Raw genomic sequence first — 18494 nt, forward strand, 5'->3', positions numbered from 1 at the left:
AACATTTTTGCTATTCAATATCCAATACAAAATCATAAAACTTTTCTTCAAATACACTTAGAAATCCTATGAGCTATCTTTTTTAATAGATCCCTCGTTTACAAGTAAGTCATATATTTTCCTCGTCTTATTCACATCAATCTTTATAAGTTGTCGAGCTTGAGCCAGCCGCAGTCCTCCGTGTTTGTCACTCTCGTTTATCAGCGCCACTTTAAATTCAAGATAGGCACTTGGCATGAGACGTAGCTGAGAACAGAGCTGAAATATATATAACTATACTTAATGTATGCACTGTTTATTATTCTGTTTTTTACACAGATTTTAATATATTTTTGGTCATATCTCAGGTGCCTATCCACTTTACAGGTTTTCCTGGAGAGCAAACGCGTAAATTTGCGGCAAGTCTACAACCACTTGTCTCACATAATTTCTGAATCAGCAATGATAGACAAAAAACCAATTAAATTCAATGTCTGAAATTCAATTTTCATGGTGGTATTATGCCTCGCCTTGCTAAAGGATCAAAACAATGACTCCTGTATCACTAATATGATGCTCTCACTGTTGAGCTAAGTGGACAGACATATATGTAATGAGGAAGAAGAATCTATAGAGGATATTCAAGATTATTCTGTAAATACATGATTTATTTTCATCGAGTGGTGTGAAAATAAATATTTCATGAGTGGCGGTAGCCACAAGTGAAATATGTTAATTTTCATGCCACAAAATGAAAATAAATCATGTGGTTACAGAAAAAACTTGAATTTTCTGTTTATTATAATACATTTTCCTCTTTTTTGACATTACAATTTGAAAGACTTTCCCTTAAATGTTGTGTACTGCAGAATTTAAAAGAAAGTAGTCCGTCTAGACACCAGTGAAAATACGGAAAATATGTTTCACCACAGTGAAAAATAAATTTTTACAGTGAAAATACGGAAAATGAAAATACGCATTTTATTTTATCAATATTTCTCAATATTTCATCTTTAAGTATAATAAATTGTTTTATAGATTATTTTTACTCCAACTGATATAATAATTGTTTTATAGATTATTTTTACTCCAACTGCATATCAATGTTCTTACATATAATAAATAGTAAAAAATAAGTAGTCCACTGCAAATTCTTAAAATTTCCTACAATATACCAATGTTTCAGCTGAACTAATATAATATATAATAAAAAATATAATACAAACTTGATTTCAATCAAAAGATAATGACATTCTGTTTTTGAAATTTAAATAATTTTTATTCTTATAAAGTACATCTTAAACAGCTATTGTTAACCTTTAATAGGAGAGGGATTCCCAATGTGCTATTCAGTACATTTACTAATTGCATGACCCTGTAGAACCTCAACTTTCCTTGGAAGATGACTTCAGCAAATCTCATCTTCATCAAATCAAAGAATTTAATGTTCTACATGGGAGCATCGTCAGTAATTTTGAGCAAGAAACCACATCCATTTGGTTAATATAATACAATGTAGATTTAAACATGAGCTACATCAATATACTTGTCTTTCTCATTGCAAGTAGTTTTTAGTGTTAAAAACCCGTGTTTTTTATAATTAATTTAATTATGATATTTAACCTAAACCAGGCATACCTTCCGTTTTTCTACCATTTGCCATATACCTAATTCATAACAATAGAGCACATGTCAATGTTTGTTGTTTAATCTATTGTTATTCAATTAAAAGGTCAGAGAAGAGATCTATCAATTCTCAAAAAAACCTTCAGTTTATGAGCATTACCTCCCTTTATCTACCATTTAATCTCTACCTTACTTACCTCCCATAATCTACCATTTAATATATACCTAAATTACCTCCCTTTATCTAACATTTTATATATATCTAAATTACCTCCCTTTATCTACCATTTAATCTCTACCTTACTTACCTCCCTGTACATATACCTAAATTACCTCCCTTTATCTAACATTTATATATACCTAAATTACCCCCTTTATCTAACTTTTTATATATTACCTAAATTACCTCCCTTTATCTAACATTTATATATACCTAAATTACCCCCTTTATCTAACTTTTTATATATTACCTAAATTACCTCCCTTTATCTAACATTTATATATACCTAAATTACCCCCTTTATCTAACTTTTTATATATTACCTAAATTACCTCCCTTTATCTAACATTTTATATATTACCTAAATTACCTCCCTTTCTCTAAAATTTGATCTTCTCAAACATTAATCCATAAATTACTTACTTCCCTTTCCCTAACATTCAATCTATCATAACTTGGGAGTCCTGTAACATCTAATGGGGGCGCCACTCTTCTTGCTAAAACAGAATAATAACACAGTATGAATAGGGATGTTTGCAGATTCAAAGTTTTATGAAACCTTTCTTTCTATTTCTGAAGCAGATATGGCACATTTTTACATATCAGGTATTTACATTGTGCTATTCAAGTATTCATCAATAAAATCATCAGTGAAATAAATCAAGAATAGCTATTTTCATTATTAGAAATTAACAATAAATATTAGAAATTGCAAAGCACCTGACCATTAAATATAGAATTTAAGGACTGTTTCTTATAAAAGCATTTAACAATAACTTAACTCATAAGCATGGAAAGAATTTACAATATTATTTACAATTTAATATAACAAAACATAGGCAAAATGTTTGTTTGGTAGGTAAAGCACATTCTCTATAAATAAACCATTTAAACTACAGAAAGTAAATGCTTACGTGCACTAGGAAGATGTGACGGTTTCCCCAGACTCTCCAGGGCGGCTTGTCTCTGTAACCATGTCTGGCAGGCAGACTCATCCTATATATATACATGTATATAATAAATATTAAATAAATTACAAATATCTCAAAAGTAAATTGTAATATAGAATAGAAAGAAAACACTTTCTGGACATATAATGGTGATATTGTTACTGTCTACAAACAAGACTGCAAAAGCTATAAATACTTGCAAAGATAATGGTATGCAAATGCCACCATATAGTCATATGGAAGGGAAACACTTTCCCAACAAAACAGGAAATTTTGGGTTTGTGAAGGGAAGGGTTTTAAAACCCTTTGAATATATCCAAAGGGAATGACTGTCCATGGGATATTATATGTACATAAAGGGGCCCGGCCTTTGCGGGGCATAAACCCCAAGACTCTATAATTTTTAAAAGTTTTTTTTATTTTAAAATTGGTCTATAAAGGGTTTAAAAGCTTTTTTTCTTATTTTTATAAATTGGGGCACCTATAAAAATTAAAAGCTTTATTTTCTTAAATTTTGGGTATTGGAAAACTAATGGTTTTAAAGCTATTTTCTTATTTTGGTATTGGGGCCAATAATGGTAAAAAAGTCTATTTTCTTATTTTGGTATTTTGGGCCAAAAATGTTAAATTTCTCTATTTTTTATTTTATATTGGGAAAAAATAATGTTTAATGCTCTATTTTATTACTTTGATATTGTACTCAATAATGTTAAATACTCTATTTTATTATTTTGATATTGGACTCTATAATGTTAAATGCTCTATTTCATTATTTTGATATTGGACTCTATAATGTTAAATGCTCTATTTTATTATTTTAATATTGGACTCTATAATGGTAAATGCTCTATTTTCTTATTTTGATATTGGACTCTATAATGTTAAAGGCTCTATTTTATTAGTTTGATATTGGACACTATAATGTAAAATGCTCTTTTTTATTTTTTTTTTATATTGGAATCTCTCAAACTCACCATGTACAGCCAGCTCATTTCGAATTCAAAACATGCTCAGTTCATTACAACACTTCAAGAAGGAAAGAATAGAGTGGCAATAGCACTATAACAACTTTTTAATTTAACTGGTAGAGTAAGATTGCCCTCCAGCATACACATATGTGGACACATTGGTAATGAATATATACGTATATGTGTTGATAAATATTGTTTCATATAAAATTGCTTTATATGTTTGTATATATGATCAATATTTGAAGTATTTTTTCTGTTCATTAGCCAAAGGCAAGTTTTTGTCGATATTTGCTAATAAAAGTTGTTGTTGTTGTTGGTAAAATAAAGAATTGTTATACTAAATTTGAATTTCAAACACTTAACAAACTGGTGTATTAAATTTTCTGTTTGTTCCTTCCTTTTTATCATAGCCGTAAAAACATAACACTTTCTGTCATCACATTATGTAAAATCTCAGAAAAAAAACTAACAAATCTACTGATATATGAATATGTCTCTATCATTATCCCTTTCCCTGTCCTCACAATATGTAAACCCCCCAGAAAAAAATGTTGCCAATCTATAAGCATGCTCTATTTTTATTACAGCAAGTATCTAATATCTGCACTAACCCTGACATTGCTGTAACTGGAGTGCAGGTAACTCATATCTGCATTCCAGTTAACATATTGTGTATTTATTGGTATATGATTTATCTGGAACACATTTTCAATGACCAGGTCCCAAAACGATGCTACAAATAAAAGATCTTGCACTTGTAGTATAAGGACATGATTAAATGCTGAAAACTGGGTACTTGTTCGCCTGCAGGAAAAATAAAATAGTGAAAACAAACCCTTATATGAGAAATAACGTCTTGAAGCAAATGGCGATCACCCCGTTCCTTTTCTCGGTTCTTTTTTAATAATCTGAACATTTTTATATGCTGTAGTTTAGTGAGACCATTACTTCTGTACTCTTTCAAATGTCTTATCTCATTCTTCAATTCCTGCTCATCTAAAAAAGAAACAACAAATTTCAATGACTTGAAATTGCCCCACCATGTAGTGAGGGTATTATTTTGAGGGCTCAGAGGCAATAACTCTATTAAACACCTGGCGAATCAAACAAATTGCACAAATTAAACCCTAATTTAAGTGCTTAAATTGCAAAATTCAAGATGTTTTTGAGTCACAGCTCCACAGCTCCAGACAGACTGACCAGCAGACTGTCCCTTCCATAAACGAAAACCATCGCCAGTTTTTATAATGAAATCCCCTTAAATCAGCAAATGAGAGTTCTAGAGTTCCAAATTAAAACAGTCAAGTGCTGCCCATTTAATAAATCTAGCGGGACAAGTACAATGTACCCAATGATGTTAACCTGACAAATATACAGTAACTTCAGCCTTTGTGTATGTATGGTATGGTATGGTATGGTAATGTGTTGTATTGTATTGTATTGTAAAGTTATGTATTGTAATGTATTGTATTGTATAGTAATGTATTGTATTGTATTGTAAAATTATGTATTGTAATGTATTGTATTGTATTGTAAAGATATGTATTGTTTAGTAATGTATTGTAAAGTATTGTATTGTATTGTAAAGTTATGTATTGTATTGTAAAGTTATGTATTGTAATGTATTGATTGTAAAGTTATGCATTGTAATGTATTGTATTGCATTGTTTTGTATTGTATGTAGAAAGGTATTCAACAAATAGTTCGTTCCAAACTCAACACTGACTATTTTTTAACTTAATACAATTCTGCTGGTATCTTAAAAACACAGTTAAACACTTACAATATAGCGCTTCCTGGAACATTTCATAACTGTCTGGTGACAAGAGGCGTGCAAACACCCTAAAACCTTCAACGTATTGGCTCCATATTACATCATGTCGATACATGGATCCTTGGAGGAAAAAAAAATGCATATAAATATAGTGTACACATTTTTTAAATAAAACTACAAGGGTTCTAAATTGCTTAACAGAATAAGAGTAATTTTTAAATATGATCCTGTATCTGATAAAATTCATCACTATTGCCATAATATTATTTGAAAATCTCACCAATAGTTAAAAAAAAAAAAATAAGAATGTAACTGTTTTGTTAGAATAATACTATCTGTTAACATGTTGTGTTAGGATCCGCAAATCTCACTTTAGGGTACCGGCCTAATGAGCAATAACAAGGCATTCTGAGTTGCCGCCCATGGCCGATACCCAGACTTTTAAAGGGATGTGTATAGAACACAGGTACAAATATAATGAAATAATCACCATTATTCCTTATTTTCACACATAACTACTATATTTATACTTACTCATATTTTTCCTGAGATTTATCAACCCATATTTCCTAATAATTCTGAAAACAAAATTTAATTTTTTGTTTATATTTTTTATTTTGTTTTATCTGATTTGAATGCCAATTTCAACACATTTTTGGTCATATCTCGGCAGCTGTCCCACCTATCCTTCTTTCTTGGATAACTAACCAGTAATTACTAATTTCATGGAAAGTGAGCGGCTACTAATCACACATATTTTTTTTCTAATCAGCTCTCAGAGACAAATGATCATTAGACCCAATGTTAGAGATCAACCGTCATGGAGAAATTCCGCCTCACAAATGAAATGAAAGTAGATAAGAGCTTACACAAATTCTCTGCAAGTGACAGACAAGTTATCACATGATTTCTGAATCAAGGGTGAGTGACAAATAACCGTTGTGTACACAATGTCCGGGATCAAATTGAAGAAAGTTTCCGCACACATGAAGATTACACAAAGCAACCCCTAGATAGCAAACCCATTGTTCTCTCTTTTGAGCTAGGTGAGCAGATTTGTTGATATTCCAAGTTTTCTCCAACTAACATTATAATAACCAACAATCAGCAACTTAAAGCTTTACTATTCATAAGCTACTAAGAATATTATAAGATCTGATCTATAAGTTAAGATCCAGGCTAGCCTGTGTAACTGAGTAGTCTGACAAAAATATTCTATACTGTTTTATTTCCGTAATGTAATTCTTAACTTCTTATGAACTGTTTCAAAGAAAGCCCAATTTAGCCAAGCCCATTACAAAACTTCAGGCTTTAAATTCAGTAAGCTTATAAGAGCTCCAGATAAGCTCTCAGTGGTAAATAGGTATACCCACCCCGATCAAAATTAATTGGGTATTAAAGATTTTCAGTTGAGTATAATTGCAATTTTTACCCGATGTTTAAAAATTTAATTGGGTAATTAATACCTGGGAAGATTGTCTTCCTAATTAATCAAAACCACTAGCACACATTAGTCAAAAGTTTCAGTTTTTGTTCACCTTCTAATAAATCTAACAGGTACGTTTTTATTTTGTATGAATTTAATATCTCTGGTTGGTTACCATGTAGAAGTGGCTTTTATAAATGTGGTTTCCATGCATGACTTGTTTCCATGGAAACTTTTATATACATGTACCTTTTTCTCCTTCTTCTTTCTTTTAAACATCTCATGTAAACATCAACAACAGCAAATTTTAGATCTGAAAAACACAAATAATGACAATACTTCAAAGCAAGGTTTGTGTGATTTAGATACAAAAAGTTTCTAAAATATATGTATGCCATTTTATCTTTACACTGGTGGACAAGCAAAGAACTTGATCTCAACTGTTTATAATTCATAATCAATTTAAGGGATCAATAAAGACTTATTTAGTTGTAAAATGTAAATACTTACTTGTATACATGCACATGTACACATATAAAATAAATTAAAGTTAAAACTATAAAACTAAAATTGTGTAGCCAGTCATTTTATCTGATATACAGGCTAATTTAGCTCAAAACTGATGGTTTAAGCAAGTTGTTATTTTTTGCGTTCTCACAAGTCTATTATCCAAATTTAGTGAGATTTAGGCAATTTATTGAAGTAAAGGCAAACTCAATGAGGTAAAGGCAAATATAGTTAGCTAAAGGTTTAACTTAAGTTTTTGAAACAACAATTGTGACAACATTGTTTAAAATTACCAGTTTCTACTTGATCATCTTCATGAAAATCAAAGTGTAGATTACGGAGATCATGTTCAAAGTAGTTTTCATGTTCCACCATAAAATCTCCTCTACCCGCCATATATCCGGCCATTTCCGTGGTAACATGTGAACCCTCAGCTGGACGAGGCGGGTCCTCTGACACTGAAATATTAATGAAATAATTCACATTGTTCGCTTACTCTTGTGCACTAATGCTACCTGTACTTACGGTAGTCTTATTGTAATGCTTTCCCACCAAAAGATTCTTACATGGGCCAATATTGTAGCAAATCGATTATTTCATGAATGTTAGTTTTTTTAAATTTTGGGCATTAAATTATTTACAATCACTCATCCTTTATCGCTATGTACTAAATCCGAGTATTTTACGGTTGAAAATTATTGAGTACCGAAGATTGTGAAAAATAACGTTCTGGAAAAGACTTATTTATTACGATATTGGCCAATGTTAGAATTTTAATGGTGTAAAGCATAGCAGTAAGACTACCCTAATACACAATACTCCTGCTAAAACATAAAAAATATCTTTGATTTGCCTTTTTTATTTCATTTCTCAAATTATTTCAACAACCTTTCACACAATGATCGTCATCATCATTATCAAGTACCCTGGCACCATCATATTGTTGGGATTTTGGGATTTCATTATATCTGTTAGAATTATGGCACTTTTCTTTTTTCAAATACAAGTACAATTTATGTAATATTAGCAGAACCGCTATTTTTTGTGTGAAAAAAGTGCTTCACACAAATAATATCCTATAGCATTAATTAAGAAAACTTATATTGAATATACTTACATTTAAACACTACTGGCCTGGGGAAAAATGATAAATTACTTTCTGGGAATTCTGTAATTGAGAAACAAAATTGAGCAATAACTATTAATATAAGAAAGGAAAAATACTGATAAGAAAAGTTTGCAAAAAATACACCATAAAAGCACATAAGAATAACAATTATGTTAAACTATAGTTACCTTGACTTTAGGATAAATCAAAACAAGCAGATGTATAACATATAATATATTATATATTTAGTATATTATATCTTACCTACAATAACGCTATGAGGACTATTACATACATGTATTTTGTAAAACTTAAAACAAATAATTCTTATTTTTTGCATTCAGTGGTTTAAACTTATTAATTTTATTAATTGAAGCTCCATTGCCAAACAAGTTCTTCCAACTTATATAAATCACTTTCATGTCTGCTTCCTGGAACCAATGAGAGCTGGTGTCATATGAAGAATAATAGTCATGACTCAAACCCATGATCCCTGGGTTGAGAGGCAGACACCTTAACAATTAGGCCACCACTTCTGGTTGATCCTGCCAGCAGTCATATGCTTGTCTCAAAGATTAAGCCTTGCCACCATTGATAAAATACTCCCCTGAAGGTTAAGAGTAAAATCAAAATCTGATACAAATATTACCCATAGACCTTTTTACTAATGAGACAGAATGAGGAAGAAAAGTTTTGAATTTTTTTATTTCTTTTATTTGAAAGTCGTACCTGGGAGTCCATCTTGCACTTTTTCTATGTAACATTGGTTATAATGTCTTTCGCATTCTAGGTAGGTCTTTGTCCTCACTTTATGGGCAATATCTAGCCTGTATATTATAGCAACATCAACACATAATTTTACAGGATATATTATAAATATTTGTATCACAGTTTAGAAACTTTACTATTGAAGACATCAGAGTTAAATCGTATACCACTACATGCACAATGCGTTAACTGTAGTGCAGATATTAGTTATATCATATAATATAATGAATAATATACATGAAAAGCTAAAAATGATAATTTTTGTACCTGATAACTTGTTTTGGTTACTATAATTCACTAAAAAAAAGAAATTAATATTATTTAACAGTTTTTCAGGCATATGAAGATAAATTATGTTTACCAGTTGCCGTATCCACAATCACAAACAGCTTTCAATAACTGCATTTCTTCTAAAGCTGTCCAATTCCTCTCAAAAACAGGAAAATTGTTTTTCTGAAGAAAAAAAAACACCACCAAAACAACATTATTAAGAAGCTGTTGTAAGAACTAAAGGACCATTATGGTACACATAGATATGTTCAAAAATAGAAATTACCTGGCAGAAGGATTAATTAAAGCCTCAATTCCCTTGAAAACTCCCATTTTTTCTTGAAAACTCCCATTTTTTTTTTTTACAAACTCCCATTTTTTCTTGAAAACTCCCATTTTGTCATCAATGTTTTCAGACTTTGAACTTCTAAGTAACTTATTCTTCATCAACTGACAAAGTTCACCTTGAGACTAACTGAACCTATTTAATCATTTAAAGATATAAATAATTCATTGTAATTTGAATATTATATATATTAAGCAAGAATTTATGATGAGCATGAATGTATTTAGAAGATTTTACCACTATAGTATAAGGATGATCACTCTGATGATCCCCAAACTCCACGCCTTTAGCAAAACAATGTAAACAGAGTGTCACTGCCCCCTTACTCTCTGACTTTTCACATGATGCACACTGTATATATGGCTCCATTAACAATGATGTGCAATAAAAACAACATGGCTCCGACTCCTCCAGAACATCCATCTCTTCTATTGTGAAATCTGTTAAAACAATTATATAACTATACAATTTTAAGAAGACATAGATTTACATGTGATAATCAAAATAGTTCTTAACTGGTTTATACAAATTCATTTTAGTTTGATAGTGTTGGCAGCTGTAAGCTTATTGAAACACTCTCGAATTTGCTCCTGGAACCAACCAGTACTAAGCAATGAGTGTAAAATACTTTGCTCAAGGAAACAACTGCTTAACCTTGACTGGGTTTGAACCTGAAGGCGACCTGAGCAATAATCAGATAATCAGTCTGACACATTAACCCCCAATAGATTAATCATTATAGACAATCAATAACCCGAAATTTGTGGAAGAAGCTGCTCCATGCTCACATTAAGAATTTAAGAAATGTTGAAGACTTTGAGTTTAGTGGATATGTCAAAATAATTTTCATGTTTATAAAAAGTGCCAGATACTTTTCTTTTGACTAAATCCACTTTTTTTGTAGGAACTGATATTTTTGAAATTTTAACATGCGTAATTATACAGCAGTAAAAATAATCCGATCTAACCACTCCCAAAATAGAATTTTAATTACTTTTACTTCATACAATCAAATAATAAATTTTTGATAATGACAGATGTTTATTTAGTGAACAAGTTTAAATTTATCAGGGCTCTCAATAGGGTCATGATTTCACAAGTCAAAAATGTGGATTTAATGAACGGAGAATTTCTTGCTTTTGTTTTTAAAAAATGATTTTATTTTTAGTCTTATTCATCTATTTCACTATCTGAAACAATTATGAATAGTTGTTATTCAAGCAGGTTTTAAAATAGCTCTATGAAATGACTTAAGTCCAACTATTATTGTACTATGTGTCAAGATGATGATGATGATTGTGCTATTTTGAGTATGGGCAATAGATTTTAGTGACCCAGATAAAGTATCTCAGAATCTAGCTTTGGTACAATGTGTAAAGTAGTTTAAACACAAGTTTAACTGCCTTTTAACATGTTTATTTTGAAGTGTGATTTGAACATATGTAGGACTTGATAGGTAACTAGGAGTGAAATGAAAGTAATTGAATTTAATGTATAGCTGAAAATTCCCACAATGGCAAATTGACTCCAGTGCAGTTTTTATGATGAGTCAAATGTTACAATGCATTTCAAGATTTTTCGCGAGTCAAACCTCGGATAGCCATGTCAATTGCGAGCACTGTGAATACATTTTTGATGTCGACACATAACCTTATTTAATGATTGCTATGACATAAAGTGAACTATACTAGATTTCTGTCAAATATAGTAAGACCAATTGGCAGAGTTTCCACTGAATAAAAGGTGACAGGTGTCAAGTACAACATACACATTAGACATTGGCAAAGAACGTTTTTAGCAAAACATGAGGTGTAACATCCAGATACCTATCATTATATGTCGCATGGAACAGTTTATTTTGTCATCACATAAGGACAAATTGCAACATTGGATTAAATCAGCTGTCATATTTTGTATTTTGTACATTAATGATTAACTGTCAGATAATCACCAATGATGTATAGTTGCGGCTATCAGACTGTACGGCCAGCCACTGCCTTTTAAATTTGCACTAATATCACTAAAATTTAGGGGTGTTCAAGTGTTTGCCTGCTATTGCCACAAACCTAGTTTAAAAATTAAACGGTATGTGAGTCACGTACGACTAGCAAGGACACACTGTATTAGCTAGCCATACGGCATTTTCAAAATTATATGGAAGTCGAAAATATATATGTTATTTCATGACTTTAAGCGAGGATTTAACCAAGAAACAGCAATTGTCTTTGTATGTTTACTTTTTAGAGATTAATCGCCTTGTTGGCTACAGTAAAAAAAGTACGAATATCGATCTTTGTCATCTCAAGACGTTGAGAAAAAATAGCGTTTGGTCGCAGTTAAATAACATCAATTGAAATAGTTTACAAAATTTTGACGAGTATCCTTTTTTGTTTCATTAAGTTTAATTTTGACACCTTGAAATGCAAAAAAAAACACGAAAATTATTGTTGTTATTAGGCTTTGATAATAGAATCAATAATATAAGGAAAGTTTACATATGTTCCGTGAAACGCTTTTAAAATTCTATTGTCAGTCCCTGGGTTACGCTTTAAAGTAAGGCTAATTAATTGATTGTGCTTTTATGTTAGATATTTATCTACTGTAGACCCTATTTGAAAATTATACAATTATTTTCCTTTTCATCGTTTTTTTTTTCAATGATCTTTTTATTTATTCCACTCCGATTATTATTTATTCGATCCATGTCAATTCATCTTTCATACAAATAAAACAACAAATCATAATCATGAGGCACAAAATAACATATGCATGTTCGACTTCAATATAATTTTGAAAAGTGCCATATGGCTAGACAATACAGTGAGTCCTGGCTAGTCAAACGTGACTCACGTACGGCTAGAACTTTCCAATTTATAAACACCGTCAACTGAAAATACCAGAATTTATATCACAGAACATAATGTTGTTCATTTATTTTTAAAATAAAAAAGAAACGGGATCAAGACACTCCATCCCTAGACACTTAACCCCTCAAGACACTTCACCCCCCAAAATCAATGACAAAATTGAAAATAAACTACGCGAAAACAAATGACAAACAGCTTATAGAACATTTATATCTGAAATTTAATGATAAAGTTGATAAAAATGTGTGCAGTGTTATATTTCAATTATAATACACAAATATTTGGGCCTTTTTAACTTGTTTACCTCTTCAAATGATTTTATTTGCATTGAAACCAGACAGAAATGAAGACAGCGAGAGCGATTAATACGACTTCTAGATATAATGAACACCGTTTGTTATTACGAAGTGATTGAAATTTTGGAATTTTGTTTATTAATTTGAAGTTTAGACTATGAATTGTGTATAAAATGGCATCAGAATTTGTCAGTCTTCTCATACCTCGGACGTTGGACAACAGATATCTGTTGTTGAACTTCGGGGGTCAAGGTCTATGGCTTCCAAGTTGTGACAGAACAGGGGATGAGTCCCTCAAAGTTGTTGCAACTAAACTTGGTGAACAGGTAAATTATGATAAAATAGGCTGTGTACATTCTTCAAAAGTTGCCTTTTTTACTGACACAACCAACCAATTTGTTACAGATATATTTAATGTTGATATATGTGCTTTTTTGTTCTAGATTATGGACATAAACTTTAACACTGTTTAAATGTTTAGGGTAAAGTGATCGTAAGTCGGACACATCATTGCTTCTTCCGTTTGTAGAATCTATTTTTAGAAACATATCGGAATTTCCAAAGCACTTACACACGGGGGAATACTTTAAAATGCGAAAAACAATCATAATTACTCGGAACCAGTGTAAGAAAAGAATAAAGATCGGGCGTAAAGCCAGGTACCAGCATTTGATGTTGACTCGGACGGATTTGATGTTGAGTCGGACACCAATTTTTTTGACTTGGGCGGTAAAAATTACGGTCCCGTTCTAATCGGTATTCATCAAAATAATCGAATGAAATATATGGATGTTGTATTATTGTTCCAGAAATATTATAAACATTATAAATAATACAATTATTATATTTTTAACTAAAGTTTATAGCATAATTTGTGTGACTGATGATTCTAAGCAAGTTCATTTCTCATCGCTCCCAATGATCAGACTGACTATATCAGAAACGGGGCGTATTTAATGCTTACAGACTAATTTGTATTTTAGTTTGATTAAAGTGCGTAAGTACAGTGTAAATAAAACATTAAGTTTGCAAATTAAATGAAACACTAAAATATTGACGTTACCATGATATTTTATTTTGAAAAAAGGTGTCTTCAGGGTAATATTAGACAAAACATGCAGCCGACGCATAAACGTAAAAATACGCGGATACGCCGTTACATACATGTACTCATTCAATGTTTTTGTACAGTAAGCATTTTAAATGATTTCAATTATGTATTTATTTTTGTTGGTTCCAGTCACGCAAGTATCGTAGGTTTTTACATGTAAGAAAGCTATCAAACCTGCTTACGGAATGTCGCTTGTTCTACTTAGTTGCTCTTTTGTGTCTGCAATAACGTACAGAGGGGCACCTGACGTCTTCCTCTATCAGTAAAGCTGGTAAAGCTGGACGACGCAATATGACTTTAGTAATACTTTGTTGGTAAGACGTACGTAAACCTCACTCTCCCACCTAAAGGCTAGAAACGTACACAATTTCCTGTTTTTCTCACAACATCTAAACAACAATATGCTTTTTGGTTAAAGAAAATATCACATTCGGAGGAGAGTGTCGAAATTTGCTGTTTTATTTTATGTGTATGGATGGTTCAGCTAGAACATTTTCGTTTGTCTAATAAAATATATTTTCTGAAAGATACCTGTGATAGCATGAATATTGTTACGCAACAGTAACAGATTTATATTCTAAATTGAAATCAAATTAGGCTGTTGTCACTGCTTTCACTTTAGAACTGACAAAGGTCTAGGACGTATTTGGGATTTAGTTTCGAATTCATGCAGAGCAAAAATAAACAAACAAAAAAACAACAACAAAAAATAGCAAAAAAGCAACATGTCATTTAAACAGAGAAAGGTGTTCAATCATGATAATATATATGTTACGGCAAAATGTGAATGTGATCCATGCTTTTGGCTAACCAACCCTATTTCAAGTAGAGAACAGCGCGGATCCTGATCAGACTGCGCAGCAAATGCGTAGTCTGGTCTGGATTCGTGCTGGTCGCAAACGCACTATGTTGGTTTTGTCGTGACACGGCTCATTTATATATGTTCCCAGATTAATGAAGTGTGTCTGCCTTACACATGTTAACCCTGATTCTGAGATTCTGTAATTATGTTTTTTTTTTATTAATTGCTTTTATATAACGTAGATTGGACTTTTTATAAGAGCGAAGCTTTGAACATAAGTGTATCATTTTAAGTTTCTGTGCGTCTTCACGACGCAGGTAACACAAGCCGACATGGCGACTAGGACCTTTATGTTTCAGGTAGATCTAATACTAGCCAAACAAATTGTGCGCTTTAGGGCTTTTTTATATATACGATAGTCGCCCTTCGCGACAGACATCTATATAATATCAGATTATAAAATCGGTCTGTCTTGCCGTCGAAATATTGAGACTAATCTAATACAAGTTTGGCTCAAGGGTGCAGGCTAAAAACGTATCTGCTTACGTATACATACGTATACCAGTTACAACCAAGCAATAACAAAGTAAAAGTTGGTAACACTTTGAAACTAAGAAACCATTTAAATTGTAAAACAAAGAAAAAAGCAGCTAAGTAATGAGTTGAACATATGTTTGACATAAAGATATCTAACATTATTTGAAAACACAAATACCAAATATCACATTTTAGAAAGAAGTAATATAGCGTAAGTATTAATGAACCATGAATATATATGAACTCTAGATCTAGAATAATGATAGGAAGAAAGCAGTGACAAGAGCCTAATTAAATTTCATGTAGCGCGGTATCCGCCTATCCTTTCGTCTATTCCTGTATTCGTAGAGCACATGTCTTGTCAGAATTGTACATGTATCTTTTCTATATTAAAAAATCTCGAACACTGAAGACATTTTTTTTCAATCAATTATCTAACTATAGATCTAGATGTAAAGTCATTTGATATTAAGCTTCAATAAATACAATGATGAATTTATTGTATCGCAAAAAAATATAGGAAGCTTAAAAAATATCTTTCTTTTACTAGATAGGCCTATACGCTCTTTGTCGTTTTAAAGAATAAAACTAGACCTTGTAGATATAGTCATGTATAGAACAATGGGTAATTATGTCAATAGAACCTACTTTGAACAGTGTCCGACTTAACATCGAATTTTCATTTTTGACTGTCCGACTTAACATCTAATTTGGTTCCTACGCCGGGTGGGGAAAGGTAAAAGAAATACGAGGCAAAATAATTAAACAAGTTTAGAACACAAAGTAAACATGTATACTTGTATAGTTGATATATATTTACATATGCATTCTTTAATTTTTAATACTTTAAACCACTGAAATAGGAAGACCAGTCTTACTTTTCTGGAATCCAGATTTTCAAATTTCGCGCCGATAGAGCTATTTATAGTAACAATATTCAGAAAGACACGAAGTAAGCCACGCTGACAAGAAAGACAACTATGCACGGTTTAAATGTTAAGGTTGGTTTGACAGCACTTTTTGGCATGTAAGAAATGTTTTAACAACATTTAATGAACAGCTAAAAATGTCCGACTTTCGATTGTGTCCGACTTACGATCACTTTACCCTAATGCTTTTATTTAATATTTTTTATTATTTTCACAAAGATCTGATCTGTGACATAATATAATTTAACAAGCAACTTCAGAGTAGTGCCACATTATCTTATCATACAATTATTTTGTCCTGTCGATTGTTGTGACAGGGTATATCTGAAAAGTTATCATTTAATATCAATGGATTCTGTTAGAATTTTCTATATGGCATAAATATACTTGTATGATTAAATTCAAATGCTATGTACACTTATCAATAGATTGACAGTCAAGTAGACACCAACATAAGACCCTTTATCTAGTCAGTAGTTTTTCTTTCAAATTTTTGTTTATAATACAACAAATTGTATTTTTCCCTTAAATGAAAAATCCTATAAAGTAGGCTAATTATTTTAGCGAGTGTAGGACAAAAGCCATCCTGGACAAAAGCCCTCCCGTCAAAAAGTGACAAGGCGGACAAAAGCCCTCCCGTGAAAATGACAAGGCGGACAAAAGCCCTCCCGTGAAAATCAGACAGGGCGGACAAAAGCCCTCCCTTAAAAATGACCTAGCGGACAAAAGCCCTCCCGTATAAATAATAAGGCGGACAAAAGCCCTCCCCCAGGAAATACATATTTGTACAATGAATAGTTTATATTTTCTTTTCAATGCACTCAACATATTAAAATTGTAATCATATTTTTTTTTTCAATGGCATAAGCGTGTTTGTATGAGCTTGAGCACATTCCTGAGAGGCATCTGAATAATTAGTGCTAAAATCTGTAAGTGCATATTCATTCACGTAGATATGAAGGATTACTCCTATTTGATATTAAGATTAATAGAGTAATAAATGATGAAAAGAAGTTAAAATAAAAATTATTTAACTTACAAGTCAAAGACATCTATAATTTGTCATGTAATGAGTCAATTAATTTTAAAAGTGACTTTGTTTTTAACAACATTCATGTAAAAAGTTACCTCGTTTCAAAACAACAAGAAATATATGCAACAATTTTAATATGTTGAGTGCATTGAAAAAAAACACAGGTATTCAACATATGGCTTTTGTCCGTCTTGTTAATTTCACAGAAGTGCTTTTGTCGCCCAGTTATTTTCATGAGAGGGCTTTTGTCCGCCCTGTCATTTTCACGGGAGGGCTTTTGTCCATCTTGTCATTTTTTGACGGGAGGGCTTTTGTCCGGGAGGGATTTTGTCCGTTTCCCATATCTAGCACATGTTCAAATTACCATAGGCAGGATGCATTACCCGCTGAGGGTACTACACTAGAAGATAAATAAGGGTTAATTGCTAGAGAAATGATAGGGATTACATAGTTTGACTGTTTACAGAATACAAGTTCTACGCTAAAGAATGGTTGATAACTTGAAATAAAAAATCTCATTTGATACATTTTAAGACAATTTAAGGGTATATTATATATATATACACTTAATACAGTAAACTTCACATATAGCGAACACGGTTATAGCGAACCTCCGGTTATAGGGAACAATTTATTTTGGCCCAAATTTTGCCCTTCTTTATTTAATATAAAAATATATGGTTATAGCCAACACGGTTATAAGGAATTATAGCTTATAAGGAACTCATTTCTTAGTCCCAATTTAGTTAATGGTACAGAAAATTACACTTTTATAACGAACTCCAAAATATTGGCTATTCGTAAATAGATCCCGCATTTTCAACTTTCGTTTTCATTCGCACGGATTAAAACTCGGGCGAATGTACCGTTTATCGTTGTATGTACTTCAATACATCTATTCAAATGAATTTGTATAGTTTTCTATTTAGGATATTTTTAGCATGAGCTCTTTTCACCAAGATAAAACGGTTATT

General features: G+C 31.5%; 2 protein-coding genes across 2 annotated transcripts in view; one reads left to right on the plus strand and one right to left on the minus strand.

The window, feature by feature from the left end:
• LOC132735282 (transcriptional adapter 2-alpha-like) lies at positions 1-13194 on the minus strand. The gene is made up of 13 exons (XM_060722220.1): positions 13117-13194; positions 10183-10385; positions 9691-9782; positions 9291-9388; positions 8571-8621; positions 7747-7911; positions 7196-7259; positions 6055-6098; positions 5530-5640; positions 4582-4742; positions 2740-2821; positions 2249-2322; positions 1-258 (listed from the first exon to the last, which is right to left on the minus strand). Exons 2-13 carry the CDS (start codon positions 10366-10368, stop codon positions 67-69), a joined length of 1320 nt encoding a protein of 439 aa, XP_060578203.1. The 5' UTR covers positions 10369-10385; positions 13117-13194; the 3' UTR covers positions 1-66.
• Positions 13179-18494, plus strand: part of LOC132735281 (uncharacterized) — a 25486-nt gene continuing 20170 nt past the window's right edge. The window contains exon 1 of the mRNA XM_060722219.1: positions 13179-13434. Within this exon, the coding sequence (XP_060578202.1) occupies positions 13282-13434 (153 nt within the window). The 5' untranslated portion in view covers positions 13179-13281. The remainder of the gene's footprint in view (positions 13435-18494) is intronic.

The sequence above is a fragment of the Ruditapes philippinarum genome, unplaced genomic scaffold (genome assembly GCF_026571515.1).
Source record: "Ruditapes philippinarum isolate M1 unplaced genomic scaffold, ASM2657151v2 ctg2268_1_1_1_1, whole genome shotgun sequence".
Lineage (NCBI taxonomy): Eukaryota > Metazoa > Mollusca > Bivalvia > Venerida > Veneridae > Ruditapes > Ruditapes philippinarum.